A 19660-nucleotide genomic window follows, 5' to 3' on the forward strand; every position below is an offset into this window, starting at 1 on the left:
AGAGTGGGCTTCAAACTCACAAAAAAAAAGCATTTGCTTTGTGCAACTGAACCGATTAGAGCTCAGAAAACACAATATTAAGCAGCTATACTAGCTGGATGAAGCTAGCTGTTTGTGCAAGTCAAGAGTTGTGCTTATGCTGGATGTGGTTTTTAATAATCCAGGAAAGAAAAGTGGACCTCAAGATGTTGGAGTGGCTTGCAAGCAGATGTATGGCCAGGTCATTCTGAGTGAAGAATCTTACTCCCCTGTTAAGATTTAATGTGATTTGGTAACATGACAGTGTCATTGGCATCTGGGTAATGTGTTTAGTTGCACTTGGAATTTGATGTGTCTGTGGAGCTTTCAGCTACTGTTTGTTAGTTATGCTTATTTCCTTCAGGTTGACTTTGGGATTTTAGAATATAAGTCACAGCTTTTTGCAGTTTGTTTAATTAAGTTTAATTTGTAAGAAACCTAGGTGAGTTATTTCTAATACAAAACCAGATAGTTTAAAACTACATAATTGGCTGTAATACCAGTCTGGAAAATTGGCTAAATTTGTTCTGACCAGTGGAGGATTGGGACTACAAAGGAAGTGGTGCATTCCTGCAACCTTGGTCATAATATTACTTACTTTTTCCAGGTGAAGTGGCAAAAAGATGACCTGGACAACAATATCAACTTCTTTTCTGTCTCATCAGATGGACGGGTTGTTTCTTGGGCTTTAATTAAGGCAAGTCTTTTCCTGCAGATTTTATTTTCCGGTGGTCAAGACAGGATTGTTAACTCGCCACAAGTTGGTAGCATTATGAGAATGTTACATCACTATTTATTATAAATCACTAAAAACTTCAACTACTCAAAATCTGAAACAAAGCGAAGATTTTAGGAAAATGCAATAGTTTGCTTCTGTACAGCAAATAAACTAATCAGCCAATTGTCAGTGATGGGAAGTTATTAGAAATCATAAACTGGTATAAATAATTTTAATTTGTAAAGGAGGGGACTTTTAAAAGCGCATTGGCTCTGATTTTCCTGGAGTTAGAGACTCTTTAGACTGTTAAAAAATACCATGTGCCACCTGGATCCCAGAAGGTTATGCCTGAGATTCAAATAAATGCCACTCTGGCCAGTGGGAGAATGTAGTGACTCACATAGCTGGAAAAATCAAACTCAATACGGAGTTTAAACTGATCTTTTTGTGTCATAACACAATGTGTTGTGGTGAGGGTATTACAAACTTCTGCAGTAGTTGTGAAAGCACTTCACTGTGCCTGTGGTCTGCAGAACTGTCAATCTGGGGAGTGATTTTGGGTGTGCTGATTCTGAAATTTTCACTGTGGAAAGAAGTAGGCAGCTACATGGAGGCATCCTCCCACAGGTTTCCAGGGATGGTGGGGCATATGTTTGGGGTGTCATCAAAGCTTCCGTAGCCCAGGGACAGAACCTCTTGAACCAAAATCTGGTCCAGTAGCCTCAATTATACTGCTGGAGTGTTGTCAGTCTTTGAGGTTGTCTGCTTGCCCCATTTAAAAATGTGCACAATGATCATGAGCGTCTCTATTTTGAGGTACACTTACAGTCTTGCTGCCTTAGCAGCAGCCACTCAGTAGCATTGATGAGGCTCCACAGTTGCTGGTTCTCTGGTTAGACAAGCTGTTGTCCTTAACTGGGTCTCTCTCATTTGTACCAATTCATAATTGCCTCCTCCTGACAATATCATTGGAGAACCTTGCCTTCCCCAAGTGGATAGTTGACCCAGATGCCCCACCTAGGCAAAACCTCAACCATAGTGAAAGAGAGACTGAAAAAAACTTTTAAAATACAACCTGCATTTTCCCACATTAAATGATGAAAGTTTAGTTTTAAAAACAGTCACTAAAGTAACTAGAGAATATTCTTCTTATTTCCAGGATGAAATTGTTCATACAGATATTATCAAACTGACAATGGATGGAATTTGCAAGGATGCACTGGAAAATTTGCAACTGCAAATTATGGGTAAGTCCTAATTTTTAATCATATCATCTATCAAATAACTAATTGCTAACAAACAGCCATATTTTGCTTCAAAGATGTAAGGCTTTACACAGCACGATTGTATAGCAATCACAAATGCAGCTGATAACTGAAACCTAATACAATGTTTACTTAGTTCACTTGGGAGAAAAATGTCTCCCAATGTAAAAAATTGCAAATAACAGACAAGAACTACTCTTTTCACTTTCATTTTCTAACAAACCATGGAGTCAGAAAGCCTTGTAAGTTAATCATTCAACTCCTCACACACACAGACATAAATATGCCCCGCATACCATTAGTTAAAAATGCAATCTCTAAAATAAATCATCTTAAAATATTTAAAAAATACATATTTTATATCCCGAAACACTGCCTTTTTTAACAGTATTTACTAAGTTTATCCTGCTGATATCAACATTTAAAAAGTTTATTTACAGTGGTTTCAGAAGTTTCAAGCCACTGATTTACTGATACCATGCCTCAACCTTAGCAATGGCATCTGTCCTCGAATTTTTTCAGCATTACATGGTTGATCTGTGAGATGTGCCATTGGCCAATGCCATTGAAGGTCTGAATTATTATTGACTTCATTGTGCCAATAATAGACGTCTCGATCAAAGAAAAATCCAGCACTGTCTTATTTCTTTCTGTTGAAGTGACAGATTTAAGTTAATTAAAGAACATTATTGCATTAGAAGAGATTTGCAATAATGTTCACTTAACTGATTCCTGGGATGAGGGCTTATTTTGTAAGGAAAGGTTGGATAGATTGGGCCTATATCCATTGAAATTTAGAAAAATGAGAGTTATTGAAAATCTATAGTTGAGATTTAATTTCCAAAGCACTAGTGTCAGGGTGAGTATGTTCAGTGACAATTGACCAAGGGACAGAAACAATTCTGAAATTTGTATATAGACTCCCAAACTGTAGCGGTATTGTTGGAGAAGGCATAAACCAGGAAATTAGAGTGCAAATGCTGAAGGTTCAACCTAATCACGGATGACTTTAATTTGCGCATAGATTCAGCAAATGAAATCAGTAACAATACCATATAGGAGGAATTTCAGGAGTGTGTTTAGGATTGTTTTCTGGGTCAATATAGTGAGGAACCAACTAGAGAACAGGCCATCCTAGAATGGGTTTTGTGTAATCAGAAAGGCATAATTGACAGTCTCGCTGTATGAAGTCCCTTGGGTAAGAGTTACTATAATACAATAGATTTCTTTGTTAAGGTGGAGAGTGACGTAGTTGATTCTGATACAAAGTTCCTGAACTTCAATAAGTGAAAATATGATGGTATTAGGGGTGAACAAGCTATGACAAAATAGTGAACTTTACTCAAAGTAGGTAGGCAATGGTAAACATTTAAAGATTATATGGAGGAACTGCAGCAATGGTTCATTTCTGTCTGGCACAAAAATAAAATTGGAAAAGTGGCCTGACAAGAAAAATTAGGGATAGTGTTAGATTTAACAAAAGGGCATACAAATTTGCTAAAAAAAAGCAGCAGACATCAGGATTGGGAGCAGTTTGGATTTTGGCGAAGGAGGATAAAGGGATTGATTAAGAGGGAGAAACACAGTGTGATAGTAAGCTTGTGTGGAACAACAATTGTAAAAGCTTCTTAGGTATGCGAAGAGAAAATAAAATTAGTTCAACAAATGTAGATCGCTTACATATCGAACCAGGGGAAGTTATAAGAAGGAACAAAAAATTGCAGACAATACATATTTTGTTATATTCTCAAAAAGGAGGATACAAATAATGTCCTAAAAATGGTGGAAGATGCAGAATCTATTGAGAGAGAAATGATGAATGAGTGGCATTATTGCTAGACAATTAAGCCAGAGGTCCAGATAATGTTCTGTGTACCTGGGTTTGAATCCCACCACCTCAGATGGTGGAATGTTAATTCAGTAAAACCTGGAATCAAGAAACTAATAATGATCATGGAACTATTGTCAATTAACAGCAAAACATCAAACTGTTCCATGAATATCCTTTAGGGAAGGAATTTGCCAACATTATCTGGTCTAGCCTCCACATGACTCCAGACCCACAGCAACATGGTTGACTATTAACTGCCCTCTGGGTAATTAGGGATAGACAATAAAAGCTGATCCATGCAGCAACGCCCACATCTTGTGAATTAATCTAAAAGAACACAGAAGGATATCAGTATTAGTAAGGAAATGGTGTGGGGGGAAATTGATGAGAGAAATCATGCATGACAAATCTACAGGAATTTTTTGAGAATGTAACTAGCGAAGTTGACAAGTGGGAGCCAGTGGATATGGTTTGTTTGCAATTTTAAAAGACTTTTGATGAGGTTTCACACAAGAGATTAGAATGTAAAATTAAAGTGCCAGGGATTGGGGATAATGTGCTAACATGATTAGAGTTAGTTGGCAGACAGGAAACAAAGATTAGGAGTAAAAAAGTATTTTCCTGAGTTGTAGGCCTTAGTTAGACACAGTGATTAGTGGAGTACCATAAGGATCAGTTAGGACCCCAGCAATTCAGAACAGATATTAATGATTTAGATGAGGGAACTAAATGTATTATCTCCACATTCTCAGAAGACAAAAAGCTGGGTGAGAAGATGAGCTGTGTGGAGGATGCTGAGATGCATCGGTGTGCTTTTAATAAGTTGAGTGAGTGGACAAATGAACGGTAGTTGAAGTATAATATGAAGTTATCTACTTTGGTAGTAAAAACCAGAAAGTGAATTATTATATGAATGGTGATAGGTTGGGAGAGGAGGTGATGCAGGAAGGCCTAGGTGTCCTTGTATGCCAGACACTGAAAATAAGCATGCAACAGCCAATGAAGAAAACAAATAGTATATTGGCCTCCACAGCCAGAGGGTTCAAGTACAGAAGCAGTGCTATCTTTCTGGTCTTGGTGAAACCACACCTGCTGTGTTGAGACCAAGTCTGCTCACCTTAATAGAGGAAGAATATTCTGCCCATGAAAGAAGTGCAATTCAGGTTTACCAGACTGATTTTTGGGCAAGCAGAACTGAAGTATGAAGGGAGACTGGATCAGTTAGGACAGTATTCACTGAAATTTGGAAGAATTGGGAAAATCTCAAAAATCTAGATAATTCTGACAGGACTAAACATGTAAAATGCAGGAAGGATGTTTCCAATGATCAGGGAGCCCTGGACTGGGAATTACAGTTTAAGGAAACTGGGTAAGGCTTTAGGATTAAGATGAGGAGAAATTTCATTGCACAGAATGGTGATCCTGTGGAATTCTTGACTACAGGAAACACTTGAGGCCAAAACATTGAATATTTTCAAGATTTAGTTGGATATAGTCCACAGAATCACAGATTTATATAATGCAGATGAAGACCATTCAGTCCATTGTGCCTGCACCGGTTCTGTAACCTAGTGCCAATCTCCTGCTCATTTCCCACCATTTCCATAAATAATCATCCAATGACATTTTGAATTCCTCAACTGAACCTGCTTCCACCACAGTAGTGCATTCCATACCTTAAATATTCGCTGTATGAAAATATTTTCTTTTCTCTTTTAAAAGAGAGAAAAAGGGGAACAGCTTCTCCCCAGCTACTCTATCCAGCCCAGTCATGATTTAGAGTACCCTTCACAAATATCCTCTAAGCCGCCTTCTCTCCAACTTCTAAATTCTTCAATCTGTCCTCATAACTGAAACCATTCATGAAACCATTCTTGTAAATCACTTCTGCACTCTCCCCAGTGCATTCACATCCTTCTTATAATGTGGCACTTGTAACTGCATAATCATCTAGCTGTGGAGGTCAATATACTATTTGTTTTCTTCACTGCCTGTTACGTGCTTACTTTCAGTGTCTAGTGTACAAGGACACTTAGGCCTTCCTGCATCACCTCCTTTCCCAACCTATCACCGTTCATATAATAAGCCACTTTCTGGTTTTTACTACCAAAGTGGATAACCTCATATTATACTTCAACTACCTTTCATTTGTCCACTCACTCGACTTATTAAAATCACAGCGAAGCATCTCGGCATCCTCCACACAGCTCATCTTCTTACCCAGCTTTTTGTCTCATCTGAAGTATCTTGAACAAATTCAAAACCATCTCCCTGATCTGAGACTCTGTGCTCCCATTAATAAAGTTGAGAACCTTGTATGCTTTATCAACTTCTCTATATGTCCTGCCATTTCAATGATTTGTGGACTTGTGCTCCCAGGACTCTGTGTTCCTGTACCTGCTTAATAATCATGCCCCAATTTAAGTTCTTACACTAGGCATCAAAGGATATGGGAAGAAAGCAGGAACAGGATAGTCAGTTGGATGATCATCAATGGCCCAGTCATGGTCCTATTTTCAATGTTTCCATGACTCTCTGTTGCCACCTAAAAAGCTCACTGGATCAAGTTCCATTCAGATAGTTCCAAACAGCCTGGTGCCTGCTTGGTAAATCATGGGCCTCAGTGATGATGTTCCACCTCACCAGAAGCTGCCAGCCAATTAGAGTGCAGCAGCTCCTAGTTTTTAAGGGATTCAGATGATCAGCCAGAAATGTAAGTAATCTGGCCAGTGGCGACGTTGAAGTATTTAATTCACCATTAAATGACCCCAGCAGATCTTCTTTCCCAACATGTAATTGCTAATCTGTATAATTTAAGCTAATTTTCCCAATTATTTGCCCTTCACACCACCTTCCTTGCCACACCCAAGGTTTTGAAAATTGGAACCATAAGCTCCCGATAGGACTTGACAGGGTGAATGTTGAATGGATGTTTCCCCTTGTGTGAGAGACCAGAAATAGGTGACATGCTTTAAAAGGAAGGAGTCTCTCACGAAAGACCAAGTTGAGGGGAAATTTGCTCTCCCTGTTAGTCATGAATCTGTGGTCATAAGGCAACATCGTGAATATATATAAGGCCAAGATAAATAGATTCTTGACAAACAGGTGAGTCAAAGGTTTTAATGGGTAGACAGAGAAGTGGTGTTAAGGCCACAAAAACACTACCCATGAGGCTTAACGTATGGCGGAACATACTTAAGGGGCCAAAGAGCCTACTCTTGCTCATAATTTGTGTCGTTATATGACAAAGAAAAAAATGGTTAAGACTAAAGTTGGGCCCTTGAAGACAGAAACGGGTGAATTTATTATGGGGAACAAGGAAATGGCAGAAGAGTTGAATAGGTACTTTGGATCTGTCTTCACTGGGGAAGACACAAGCAATCTCCCAGATGTTATAGTGGCTGAAGGACCAAGGGTAAAGGATGAACTGAAGGGAATTTATATTAGGCAGGAAATGGTGTCGGATAGATTGTTAGGTCTGAAGGCTCATAAATCCCTGGGACCTGATGGTCTGCATCTCAGGGTACTTAAGGAGGTGGCTCTACAAATCGTGGACGCATTGGTAATTATTTTCGAATGTTCTATAGATTCAGGATCAGTTCCTGCGGATTGGAGAGTGGCTAATGTTGTCCCACTTTTCAAGAAAGGAGGAGAGAGAAAACAGGGAATTATAGCCAGTTAGCCTGACGTCAGTGGTGGGAAAGATGCTGGAGTCAATTATAAAAGATGAAATTACGAATCATTTGGATAGCAGTAACAGGATAGGTCAGAGCCAGCATGGATTTACGAAGGGGAACTTGTGCTTGACTAATCTTCTGGAATTTTTTGAGGATGTAACTATGAAGATGGACAAGGGAGAGCCAGTGGATGTAGTATACCTGGACTTTCAGAAAACCTTTGATAAAGTCCCACATAGGAGATTGGTGACCAAAATTAGGGCACATGGTATTGGGGGCAAAATACTGGCTTGGATTGAAAATTGGCTGGCTGACAGGAAGCAAAGAGTAGTGATAAACAGGTCCCTTTCGGAATGGCAGGCAGTGACCAGTGGCGTTCCACATGGTTCAGTGCTGGGACTGCAGCTATTTACAATATACATTAATGATATAGATGAAGGCATTAAAAGTAACATTAGCCAATTTGCTAATGACACAAAGCTGGGTGGCAGGGTGAAATGTGAGGAAGATGTTATGAGAATACAGGGTGACTTGGACAGGCTAGGTGAGTAGACAGATGCATGGCAGATGCAGTTTAATGTGGATAAATGTGTGGTTATACACTTTGGTGGCAAGAACAGGAAGGCAGATTACTATCTAAATGGAGCCAAGTTAGATAAAGGGGAAGTTCAACGAGATCTGGGTGTTCTTGTACATCAGTCAATGAAAGCAAGCATGCAGGTACAGCAGGCAGTGAAGAAAGCTAATGGCATGCTGGCCTTCATAACAAGAGGAATTGAGTATAGGAGCAAAGAGGTCCTTTTGCAGCTGTACAGGGCCCTGGTGAGACCGTACCTGGAGTATTGTGTGCAGTTTTGGTCTCCAAATTTGAGGAAGGACATTCTGGCTATTGAGGGAGTGCAGCGTCGGTTCACGAGGTCAATTCCCAGAATGGCGGGACTATCATATGTTGAAAGATTGGAGCGACTGGGCTTGTGTACACCCGAGTTTAGGAGGATGAGAGGGGATCTGATTGAGACGTATAAAGTTATTAAGGGATTGGACAATCTGGAGGCAGGAAGGCTGTTTCCGTTGATGGGGGAGTCCAGAACCAGAGGACACCGTTTAAAAATAAGAGGTAGGCCATTTAGAACAGAGTTGAGGAGAAACTTCTTCACCCAGAGAGTGGTGGATATATGGAATGCTCTGCCCCAGAAGGCAGTGGAGGCCAAGTCTCTGGATAGTTTCAAGAAAGAGATAGATAGAGCTCATAAAGATAGTGGAATCAAGGGTTATGGGGATAAGGCAGGAACAGGATTTTGATTGTGGATGATCAGCCAGGATCATAATGAATGGTGGTGCTGGCTCGAAGGGCCAAATGGCCTACTCCTGCACCTGTTGTCTATTGTCTGTTTTTTTCCAGCCATGCCAATTAGGAAAATCTCTAAACTTTCAAATCTGAATCCTTCACATTTTATATGTTTGTAGGATGTGGAACTTCGTTTGACTTCCATAAACAGAAGGACAACTTGTTTCTAGTGGGCACAGAAGAAGGAAAAATACACAAGGTAGAAACACAATAAATAATATTTCCAGACTGCTAAAGAGAGCAACAGCATGTTGGGATGCATTGCAATGTGTAAAACATATAAATCATGTAAAAACATCGCAACACATATTGTCTCACTATCTTGATTGCATTTGCTTTAGTGCTATGGCGTGTAGATCGTCAAGCCCTGGGTAGTTGTCACATTTGAGGCCCAATTCATTTCTCCCGTGTTACTTCTTACAAAAGCTAATTTCTTTTAGTCCCTCATTCTCAAAAATCCTTAGATTTCTAATATCTTTTCCAGATTTCTTGTATCTTCCTCTGTGAAGACAGACACAAAATAATAACTATGAAATCTAAATCTTTTGAAGTGTCATGTTATCTCCTCTCACTCAAAAAAAGAACTTGCAATCAGCACCTACTTGTGACAGTGTAGAACAAGCAGAAATGATGAGCAAACTGTATGGATTTTAGCGCACTGGCCATTCTCTACTTTGCAATCATGGAATTCTCTGGATAGTCTAGTTCCATGAGGGCACAGTATGAGCAGGATTTCTTCCATGGTTATTATTCACTGAGACATAAGCCTGGCTAGAGGTGCTGAAATTCCAAATACTTTGGTCAGGGTGAAATTTTCCAATTTGAAGGCCGAGGCTTCAGACTGACATGTAGACCTCTGTGTACTTTTAATCAACATGGTGTTTTCTTTCCAGAAAGATTTTAATCCACATGTACTGACTCAAAGGTGAAAATGCCACAGTTGAACTCAATATATTGTTCATTTTAACCAAGTGTGAAGCTAGATGAACACAGCAGGCCAAGCAGCATCTCAGGAGCACAAAAGCTGACGTTTCGGGCCTCGACCCTTCATCAGAGAGGGGGATGGGGAGAGGGAGAGGGTTCTGGAATAAATAGGGAGAGAGGGGGAGGCGGACCGAAGATGGAGAGAAAAGAAGATAGGTGGAGAGGAGAGTATAGGTGGGGAGGTAGGGAGGGGATAGGTCAGTCCAGGGAAGACGGTCAGGTCAAGGAGGCGGGATGAGGTTAGTAGGTGGGAAATGGAGGTGCGGCTTGAGGTGGGAGGAAAGGATGGGTGAGAGGAAGAACAGGTTAGGGAGGCGGGGTCAAGCTGGGCTGGTTTTGGGATGCAGTGGGGGAAGGGGAGATTTTGAAGCTTGTTCATTTTAGTGTACTTGCAATGCTATATTTTATGTTTAAGTCATTTTTTTATTCATTCAAGGAATGTGGCCTTTCACAGCAGGACCAGCATTTGTTGCCTACCCATAATTGAGAAGGCAACAGTGTGGAGTCTTCATTGGCTGCTCAAATCCATGTGGTGTATGAATGATTTGGATGAGAATTTAGGAGGCATGGTTAGTAAGCCACCAAAATATGTCATATAGTCGAAATGAAGAAGGTTATCTAAAACTACAAAGGGATCTTGATCAATTGGGCCGGTGGGCTGAGGACTGGCAGATGGAATTTAATGTGCATAAATGCCAGGTTTTGCATATTGGTAAAATGAACAAAGACAGGAATTATACAGTTAATGATAGGTCCCTGGGTAGTGTTGTCAAACAGAGACCCAGGGGTTCAGGTACATAGCTCTTTGAAAGTTGTGTCACAGGTAGACATGGCGGTTAAGAAAGCATTTATTGCTTTCATTGTTCAGAACATTGAGTATCGGAGCAAATTACTGCAAATGCTAGAATCTGTACTGAAGGCAACAGATGCTGGAGATCACCGTGGGTTGGACAGCACCCATGGAGAGAGAACAAGCTAGCATTTCAAGCCCTTGAGGCATTGACTTGCTGTCTCTCCTTAGGGCAGTAGGAACTGCCAACGCTGGTGAATCTGAGGTGGCGGGGTGTGGAGCTGGGTGGGCGTGTTGGGCCGGGCGGCGTTGGAGGAGCAGGGAGACTGATGTTTCAGGTTGAGACCATTTTTCAGAAATGTCGACTTTTCTGATCCTCTGGTGCCGCTTGGCCTGTTGTGTTCATCCGGCTCCGCACTGTGTTATCTCTCTCTCACTCCATGAATGCTGCCTGACCCTCTGTGATCTCCAGCATTGGTTGTTTTCACTGAGTCGAGGTGTTGGGACATCATATTGAGGTTGTAGATGACACTGGTGAGGCTACTTTTGGACTACTGTGTACAGTTCTCATTGCTCTTCTTTAGAAAGGATGTTATTAAATTGGAGAACAAAAGATTTACCAGGATGTTGCCACAATTGGAGGTTTTGAGTCACAAGAAGAGTCACATTTTGTTCAGTTCTGGTTGCTTCATAATAGGAAGAAGGTAGAAGCTTTAGAGAGGGTGCAGAAAAGATTTACCAGGATGCTGCCTGGGCTGGAGGTCATGTCTTATGAGGAAAGTTTGAGGGAGGGAGGCTGGCTTTTCTCATTGGAGCAAAGAAGGATGAGAGGTGACTTGATAGAGGTGTACAAGATGATGAGAGGCATAGATAAAGTGGATACCCAGAGACTTTATCCCAGGTGGAAATGACTGTTATGAGGGGGCATAATTTTAAGGTGATTGGAGGAAGGTATAGGGGAGATATCAGAGGTATGTTCTTTACACAGAGAGTGGTAGGTGTGTGGAATGTGCTGCTGGAGGTGGTAGTGGACTCAAATACTTTAGAGACATTTAAGTGACTCTTGGATAGGCACATGGATGATAGCAAAATGTAGGGTATGCTGAGTAGTTTGATCTTAGAGTAGGATAATAGGTCAGCACAACATCGTGGGCTGAAGGGCCTGTACTGTGCTGTACTGTTCTATGTTTTTCAGCCTTTCCCTTTTGCCATTTTAATTATGCTGCCTATAATGCACTTAGTTTGGCTTTGCTAATCTTTTCCTTTTTATGTATTTGTATAAGTTTTAACAATTTTTTTTTTGCAGTTTATAGTCGTATAGTACTTTTTCTTTAACAAATTTTTGAGAATCATTTGCTGAATTATAAAATTCAATTTTTAATTTTCTTTTTTAGCCACATTGACTCGTTTTTCACGTTAGGTTTTGGTGTCTAAAAAGAATGTATGTTTATTGTCAACCATGTATTAAGTATTTATATACCATGTGCCTGTGTATCCTCATATATTTTTAATATATTTTCCCAATCCACTGCAGCCAACCTGCCCCCTCATACTTTTGTAGTTCCCTTTGATTAGATTTAACACACTGGGTTTGGATTGAACTACATCTTTTTCAAATGTCATGGAAAATTTAATCGTATTGTGGTCACTCTTCACTAAATGTTCTTTTAGAACAAGATTAATTAGCCCTTTCTCAACGCCAAATTCTTTGGTATTGGGTTTCCTCAACTTCAGGAGCCCTGGGACTGTGAATTGAACTAAGATGGACTTTGTATTTTGTTCCATATGTATAATTTCTGTATTTTTTAAAATGGCACCAGAGAATGGTGATTTAAACTTGTCTCACCATATTTTTGAATTGAAGAATCTCATAGTGTGGGAGGAGGCCATTTTGCCCATCAAATCCATAAAGACCCCTCTGAAGAGCATCCCACCCCTCTACCCTATCCTTGTAACCCCGCATTGCCCATGGCTAATCCATCTGGCCTGTATAAACTTGGATACTGGGCAATTCAGCATGGCCAATCATTTAACATGCACATCTTTGGATGGTGGGAAGAAACCAGAGTACCCAGAGGAAACGCACAGATATGGGGCAAATGTGCAAACTCCACACAGATAGTCACCCAAGGCAGGAATCAAACCCTGGCTGAATGAGGCAGCAGTGCTAACCACTGAACCAGCGGGTCATCACTAAATGAAGAATAGAGTCAAAGATGACAAGGGCTCATCCAGGGTTTGAACTTGGGACCTGTCACATTCCCTATATTCACCTGAAGCAAGAATCATACTTCTACCTTTTTTATTGTCAGAATAAAAGAGATAATAAATTACTATTGTAATCTAAATTCAGATCCCTGTATGGTTCGTTGACACATTGCTCTCGAATATAATTCCAGGAATTTGTCTCACTTGATTCATGCTCATTTGATTTACCCAGTCAATATGCAGATTGAAGTTACCGATGATTACTGAATTGCTGTTGTTACATGCACTTGAAATTTCCTGATGTATACCATGCCCTATTTTACCACTGATAGTTGATGGTGAATAAACAACTATCAATGTTTAACAAAAAAATCGGAAACAAAAACAGTAATTGCTGGGAAAACTCAGCAGGTCTGGCAGCATTTGTGGAGAGAAAGTAGACGTAGCATTTCAAATGCAGAGTTAACATTTCTTCAGAACCTTTCTTGAGTTCTGAAGAAGGGTTACTCGATCCAAAATGTTAACTCTGCTTTCTCTGCACAGGTGCTCCCAAACATGCTGAGTTTTCCCAGCAATTTCTGCTTTTATTCCAATCAATATTTGCTACACTTTGATATTTCTTTGCTCCACCTAGACAAATTGATCCAAGATTCGCTTTCACTAACATGATGATTCCTTCCCTTATTATCAGTACAATTGCATCTTTTATTCCTTTTATCTGTCCGTCCTAAATAGTGAATAGCCTTGAATACTTAGTTCTCAACCTCAGTCATCCCTGGCCACAATCAGACTGGCAACTCGATTATACTCCACTGCTTCGCTATGTCATCTGTTCATATCCCAAATTGCAAATTCTATGTGCATTCGGATAGACCGTCTTTACTTCTGCATTTGGAATGTTATTCTGTATTCTGACTCTATTTGTTTACACTTTTTCTGCTGTCTTTCACTTTTGTTTACCACTTACTCTCCATTATCAGGTTCATTTTCTCCTATCTGAATTCTCTCTCTGGCTTCCGTTTCTTTGAGTAACTAGTTTATATCATCCCCAAACAAAAAGACACAATGCAGACCATGAAAAGAAAAATGGACCTCTTCCTGAGCAGTAAGAAATTGTAGTTCTACAGGAACAAGGTGGAGGAGTGGGACGAACTAAGTCACTGTTGCAATGAACCACCACAGAAATGATGAGCCAAATCAACTCCTTTTCTGTTTTAGGTGTTCATTCAACACCAGCAAATTTCCCTGCGAGAATATTCATCCCCGTCCAACTAGAATAATATAACCTGCTCCAGGATCAGGTGCCCTCGAAATCTAAAGCTGTCCTTCCTACATCATTATTGCTGTAGATTAGAATGGAATAGAATAGAAAAGCCTTTATTGTCACATATACTTAATGAGTGTAGCGAAATTTTTGTGTTGCAAATTACAGTGCTAACTTAGATACAAAAGTACCCAGGCACAGCTTCTTTAGTTACAAGATTTAGACAATAACAGAAGTAAAATATCCAGCATTACAGAAATAAAAGATAACAAAGTGTGGAGCTGGATGAACACAGCAGGCCAAGCAGCATCTTAGGAGCACAAAAGCTGATGTTTCGGGCCCAGACCCTTCATCAGAAAAGCTCCTTAGATGCTGCTTGGCCTGCTGTGTTCATCCAGCTCCACACTTTGTTAATAAAATGTGAGGCTGGATGAACACAGCAGGCCCAGCAGCATCTCAGGAGCACAAAAGCTGACGTTACGGGCCTAGACCCTTCATCAGAGAGGGGGATGGGGTGAGGGTTCTGGAATAAATGGGGAGAGAGGGGGAGGCGGACCGAAGATGGGGAGAAAAGAAGATAGGTGGCGAGAAGAGTATAGGTGGGGAGGTAGGGAGGAGATAGGTCAGTCCAGGGAAGACGGACAGGTCAAGGAGGTGGGATGAGGTTAGTAGGTAGGAGATGGAGGTGCGGCTTGGGGTGGGAGGAAGGGATGGGTGAGAGGAAGAACAGGTTAGGGAGGCAGAGACAGGCTGGACTGGTTGCGTGGTGCAGTGGGTGGAGGGGACGAACTGGGCTGGTTGTGTGGTGCAGTGGGGGGAGGGGACGAACTGGGCTGGTTTTGGGATGCGGTGGGGAAAGGGGAGATTTTGAAGGTGGTGAAGTCCACATTGATACCATTGGGCTGCAGGGTTCCCACGCGGAATATGAGTTGCTGTTCCTGCAACCTTCGGGTGGCATCATTGTGGCACTGAAGGAGGCCCATGATGGACATGTCATCTAAAGAATGGGAGGGGGAGTTGAAATGGTTTGCGACTGGGAGGTGCAGTTGTTTATTGCGAACTGAGCGGAGGTGTTCTGCAAAGCGGTCCCCAAGCCTCCGCTTGGTTTCCCCAAAGTACAGGAAGCCACACCGGGTACAATGGATACAGTATACCACATTGGTAGATGTGCAGGTGAACCTCTGCCTAATATGGAAAGTCATCTTGGGGCCTGGGATAGGCGTGAGGGAGGAGGTGTGGGGGCAAGTGTAGCATTTCCTGCGGTTGCAGGGGAAGGTGCTGGGTGTGGTGGGCTTGGAGGGTAGTGTGGAGCGAACAAGGGAGTCACGGAGAGAGTGGTCTCTCCAGAAAGCAGACAAGGGTGGGGATGGAAAAATGTCTTGGGTGGTGGGGTCGGATTGTAGATGGCGGAAGTGTCGGAGGATGATGCGTTGTATCCGGAGGTTGGTGGGGTGGTGTGTGAGAACGAGGGGGATCCTCTTTGGGCGGTTGTGGCAGGGGCAGGGTGTGAGGGATGTGTTGCCGGAAATGCGGAGACGCGGTCAAGGGCGTTCTCGACCACTATGGGGGGAAAGTTGCGGTCCTTGAAGAACTTGGACATCTGGGATGTGCGGGAGTGGAATGCCTCATCGTAGGAGCAGATGCGGCGGAGGCAGAGGAATTCTACACTTTGTTATCTCGAATTCTTCAGCATCTGCAGTTCCCATTATCTCTGATGACAGAACTAAAAGTTCAGTACAGCAGACCACACTGGTACGTAGCTTCCAATCTACACTTGGCCCTGGCTTGGCACTGCACCAATGACATGCCATGCCACACTGTGAGGCTGCTGTGGGAGGCTTGCTGCGCCAGGTCAGGGGGTTACCACACCATGCTTGGTGGATGCCCCTATCGGAGGAGAATGCTGCACCAATCTGGAATTCACCACGCCATGCTGGAATGCTCCTCTGAGAGTAGGCTGCTGGGCTGGGCCGGGATGTCATCATTGCCATGCCAGAAGACTGCTGCACCAAATCAAGAGGTCGAGGAGGCTGGAAGGGCGCTATGCCAGGAGGCTGCTGCGCCAGGCAGGGAGGACCCTCTGCTATGCCAGGCAGCTGCTGTGCCAGGCAGGAAGCAGATGCGCCAGGGGAGGCTGGGAATCATTGCCAGAAGCCAGGGGTCACTGCTCACTGGAGGACGGGAATTACAGTTCTCCAGAGGCCAGAAATCATTGCCAGAGGCTGAGAATCTTCACTTATCTGAGACTGGGAATCATTGCATGCTGAAGTCCTGAGATCGTTGCCAGCGGCCAGGAGTCGAACAGAAAAGAGGAAGGTGAATAAGAAGAAGAATTGAGAGAAAGAAGAAGAAAACAGAAAGAAGAAGGGGTGGAGAGGATGAGATTCAGCTGGAACATCCTACTTCGCTACCATCTTGCAGTCAAAAAAATTGAAAATTTAAAAACTTCAGTCAAATCAGTTCCAAATCATCTGTCTCAGGATGTCTCTGCAGGAGTTCCTCCTGGATAAGATCCAGTTTAGAGCTGACAAATGGCAGGTAACATTTAAATTACACAAGTGCCAGGCAATGATCGTCTCTTAGAAGAAAGAATCTAATCTAAACTTGACTTAATGACGTCACTGTCACTGAATTGCCCGCTGTCAAAAGCTTGAGAGTGACCTTTGACCAGAAACTGAACTCTGGACCAACTTTGAAAATATTGTGGGTACAAAAACAGTTCAGACCCTAGGAATGCTGTGGTAACACAAATTTTGTCTCCCCAATGTCTATTTACCATCTGCAAGGCACAAGTCAGAAATATAATGGAATATTTTACGCTTCTCTGGTTGAGCGTATTTCTAACAACATGTAACAAGGGTTGACATCATCCAGAAAAATCAGCCCATTTAGTTTGCTTTCCAACCATCTTCAACATTCACTACCTTCAACACTGACACCCAGCAGCAGTGGAGCATGCTGCCTACAAGATGCACTGCAGTAATTTATCAAGGCTCCTTTGACAGCTCCTTCCAAACTCACAACATCTAATACGCAGAAGGACAAGAATAGCAGATGTGAGGAAACACTATTTACAGCAAATTTCCCTCCAAGCTACATAACATCCTCACTTGGAACTATATCACTCTTTCTTCACTGTTGCTGAGTCAAAATCCTGCAACTGCCCCTACCAATATTTTGAGATTACCCATACTTCTAAATCTGTAGCAGCTCAAAAAGTCAACTGCGGCTTATGACTAGGATGAGAACATGCAAACTTGGGATAAGTAGCAAGTTGGATAGGAAGCTAAAACAGGATACAAAACAGGAAACAAAGAATAGTAATTGGAGATAGTCACTCTGACCAATGACAAGTTAGAAAAGTTTCACAAGAATCAGTGATGGGACAACTGTTGTTCAGCATTTATATAAGTAATTTGGATTTAAGAATCACAGTACATTTTGAAAATGTGCAGGCTGTGGCTATTTGTGTCAAAGGTACAAGAGGTACAAACAAGGCTGGTATCACATTCCAAGATTTTCTACCGACCTTAGAGATTTGTGCTAGGAGGCAGAGAGGACAACAATGATCCTCTATCGATAAGAGATCAAACATACATATTGAAGACAGTCATAGTAAATGACACAGCAGTGGAATTCGATGCTGGTAACAAACTGGACAAACTTAGATGCTGGTCTAAGCAGGTTAACAATCTCACACCTGTGTGCAAGGTACTGACTGTAGCTTTAAAAGTAGTTTATCACCAAATGTAATAGTGGTCATTAAAGAAAATCTCAGGAACTACGACTCTCTCACTTTTCAGTAAATGTTTGACTGATGAAGTTTCCAAATATCAGTATTTCTGATGACCTTCTAAACCTCAAAAGTAAACCTCTAGTGACTGTCCAAAGACTTAGGTCCAGATTGATTTCATTCCAAACTGAGCAACTTCCAACAGTCTATAATTTTCAACAGTTCCTTGACTAAGAAATCCAGTGTTCCAAGAGAAGTCATCAAATTTCTGAAGAAGGGTCCAGACCCGGAATGTCAGCTTCCCTGCTACTGTGATGCTGCTTGTCCTGCTGTGTTCATCTAGCACTGCACTCGTTTTATCAAATACTATCCTTTGTTTTAAGAAGCTTGTCCAACTGGGGTGTTTTTATTTTCTGCTTTTTTCCTATTAAATGTCATCTTTCTAGATACTGTTAACTTTTGGTTTGAGTGAGTGAGTCTGTGAATTAGGGATTAAGCGGATATATATAGCTGTAATTCCAGATTATATCCTGGGTTTTAACCAATGTTTGCCACTTGCTCCAAGAATACATCTTGTGATCTAATAAACGGAATATTTTGAGCTCACTAAATAAGCTTTGTGAAAGGATTTTTTTAAAATTATGGATTGTAGTAGAAAAGGGATCAATTGGTCATTTTGATTAAATCATCACAGTTATACTAATGGTGGAACCGGTGGTATAGTTAGACTTTATTGCCAGCACATTCTCCTGTCACAGTCATAAAGCAGGCTGTTCAGAAGGCTCCAAGGACCTTCCACTGACTCTTCTTCAATTTGTGAATGACTGTAGCAGATGTTACTGTCTTAGGATAAAGACATTAGTCCTTAGAAATTTTGCACATTATGATGCCTGCATGATATTTTGGTGGTTTTATACCATCTGAACTTTGATGGAGGGGATGCCTTTAAGTTGATGAAATTCATGGGTAATTTGACTACTACATGTCTGAAATCAAAGACTTCCTGGAACCTAGCCAGGGCAGAAAATATAAGCACCCTTTCTTTATGATTGGTTTCATCAAGTTCATGTAAGTGCTATTTTGGCAAACATGGAATAACTATGACTTGTGAAATACTTGTGAGCTGTAAAGTGTAAGATTTTACAAGCACCATTGAGAGTCCTAGAGGAAGTCAGACAAAACAAAAAGGCTATGGTGGCATGAACCATCATTTTCAATCCTTGATTTTAGCCACTTATAAGAAGGTCTTCATCCAGCAGGTTAAAAATGGTCATCCGATGAAAAAGTCTGATCTTCCTCAAGGGGTTGGTCCTCAGCCTTATCCAGAAAGCCTATCCACTGTCTGTTATCCTTTGCTGGTAGACTCCCATCCTGCATTCCCACATGTATGCCTTCTGTACTGTGGAGGAACAGGTTCTTGAGGAGAAGATTGCTGTTGCTACTTTTGGTGTTGCTGGTGCTGCCCTTAATCCTTACCGTAATCTTAATTAAGGAGTCAGTTATATAGAAACCATGTGATGTATTCTGTGTGATTTTTACATGTTTTAATGTCACTTATTTTAAAATTGGATTTTTAAAATTTTGAACTATCGCTTGTGTGATGGAAAGTATTTAATGATTAATTTGTGAGTGTTTCTGTAACCATGGTGATAAAACAGTTTGGCAGAGATAGTATTGAAGAACTAATGGGCTTTTGTTTAGATTGGGAAGGCTTAGAGTCCAGCTGATAGGGCCGGAGAATGGGACTAGATCATAAAATCCCTACAGTGTGGAAACAGGGCCTTTGGCCCAACAAGTCCACACCAAACCTCAGACCACCCCACC

The 19660-nt window shown here is 41.5% G+C and overlaps 1 protein-coding gene across 1 annotated transcript in view; it reads left to right on the plus strand.

Moving 5' to 3' along the window:
* Positions 1–19660, plus strand: part of dnai1.2 (dynein, axonemal, intermediate chain 1, paralog 2) — a 244312-nt gene that overhangs the window by 133656 nt on the left and 90996 nt on the right. Inside the window, exons 14-16 of the mRNA XM_059651517.1 lie at positions 626–715; positions 1896–1983; positions 8977–9056. Of these exons, the coding sequence (XP_059507500.1) occupies positions 626–715; positions 1896–1983; positions 8977–9056 (258 nt within the window). The remainder of the gene's footprint in view (positions 1–625; positions 716–1895; positions 1984–8976; positions 9057–19660) is intronic.

Source organism: Stegostoma tigrinum, chromosome 1 (genome assembly GCF_030684315.1).
Source record: "Stegostoma tigrinum isolate sSteTig4 chromosome 1, sSteTig4.hap1, whole genome shotgun sequence".
NCBI lineage: Eukaryota > Metazoa > Chordata > Chondrichthyes > Orectolobiformes > Stegostomatidae > Stegostoma > Stegostoma tigrinum.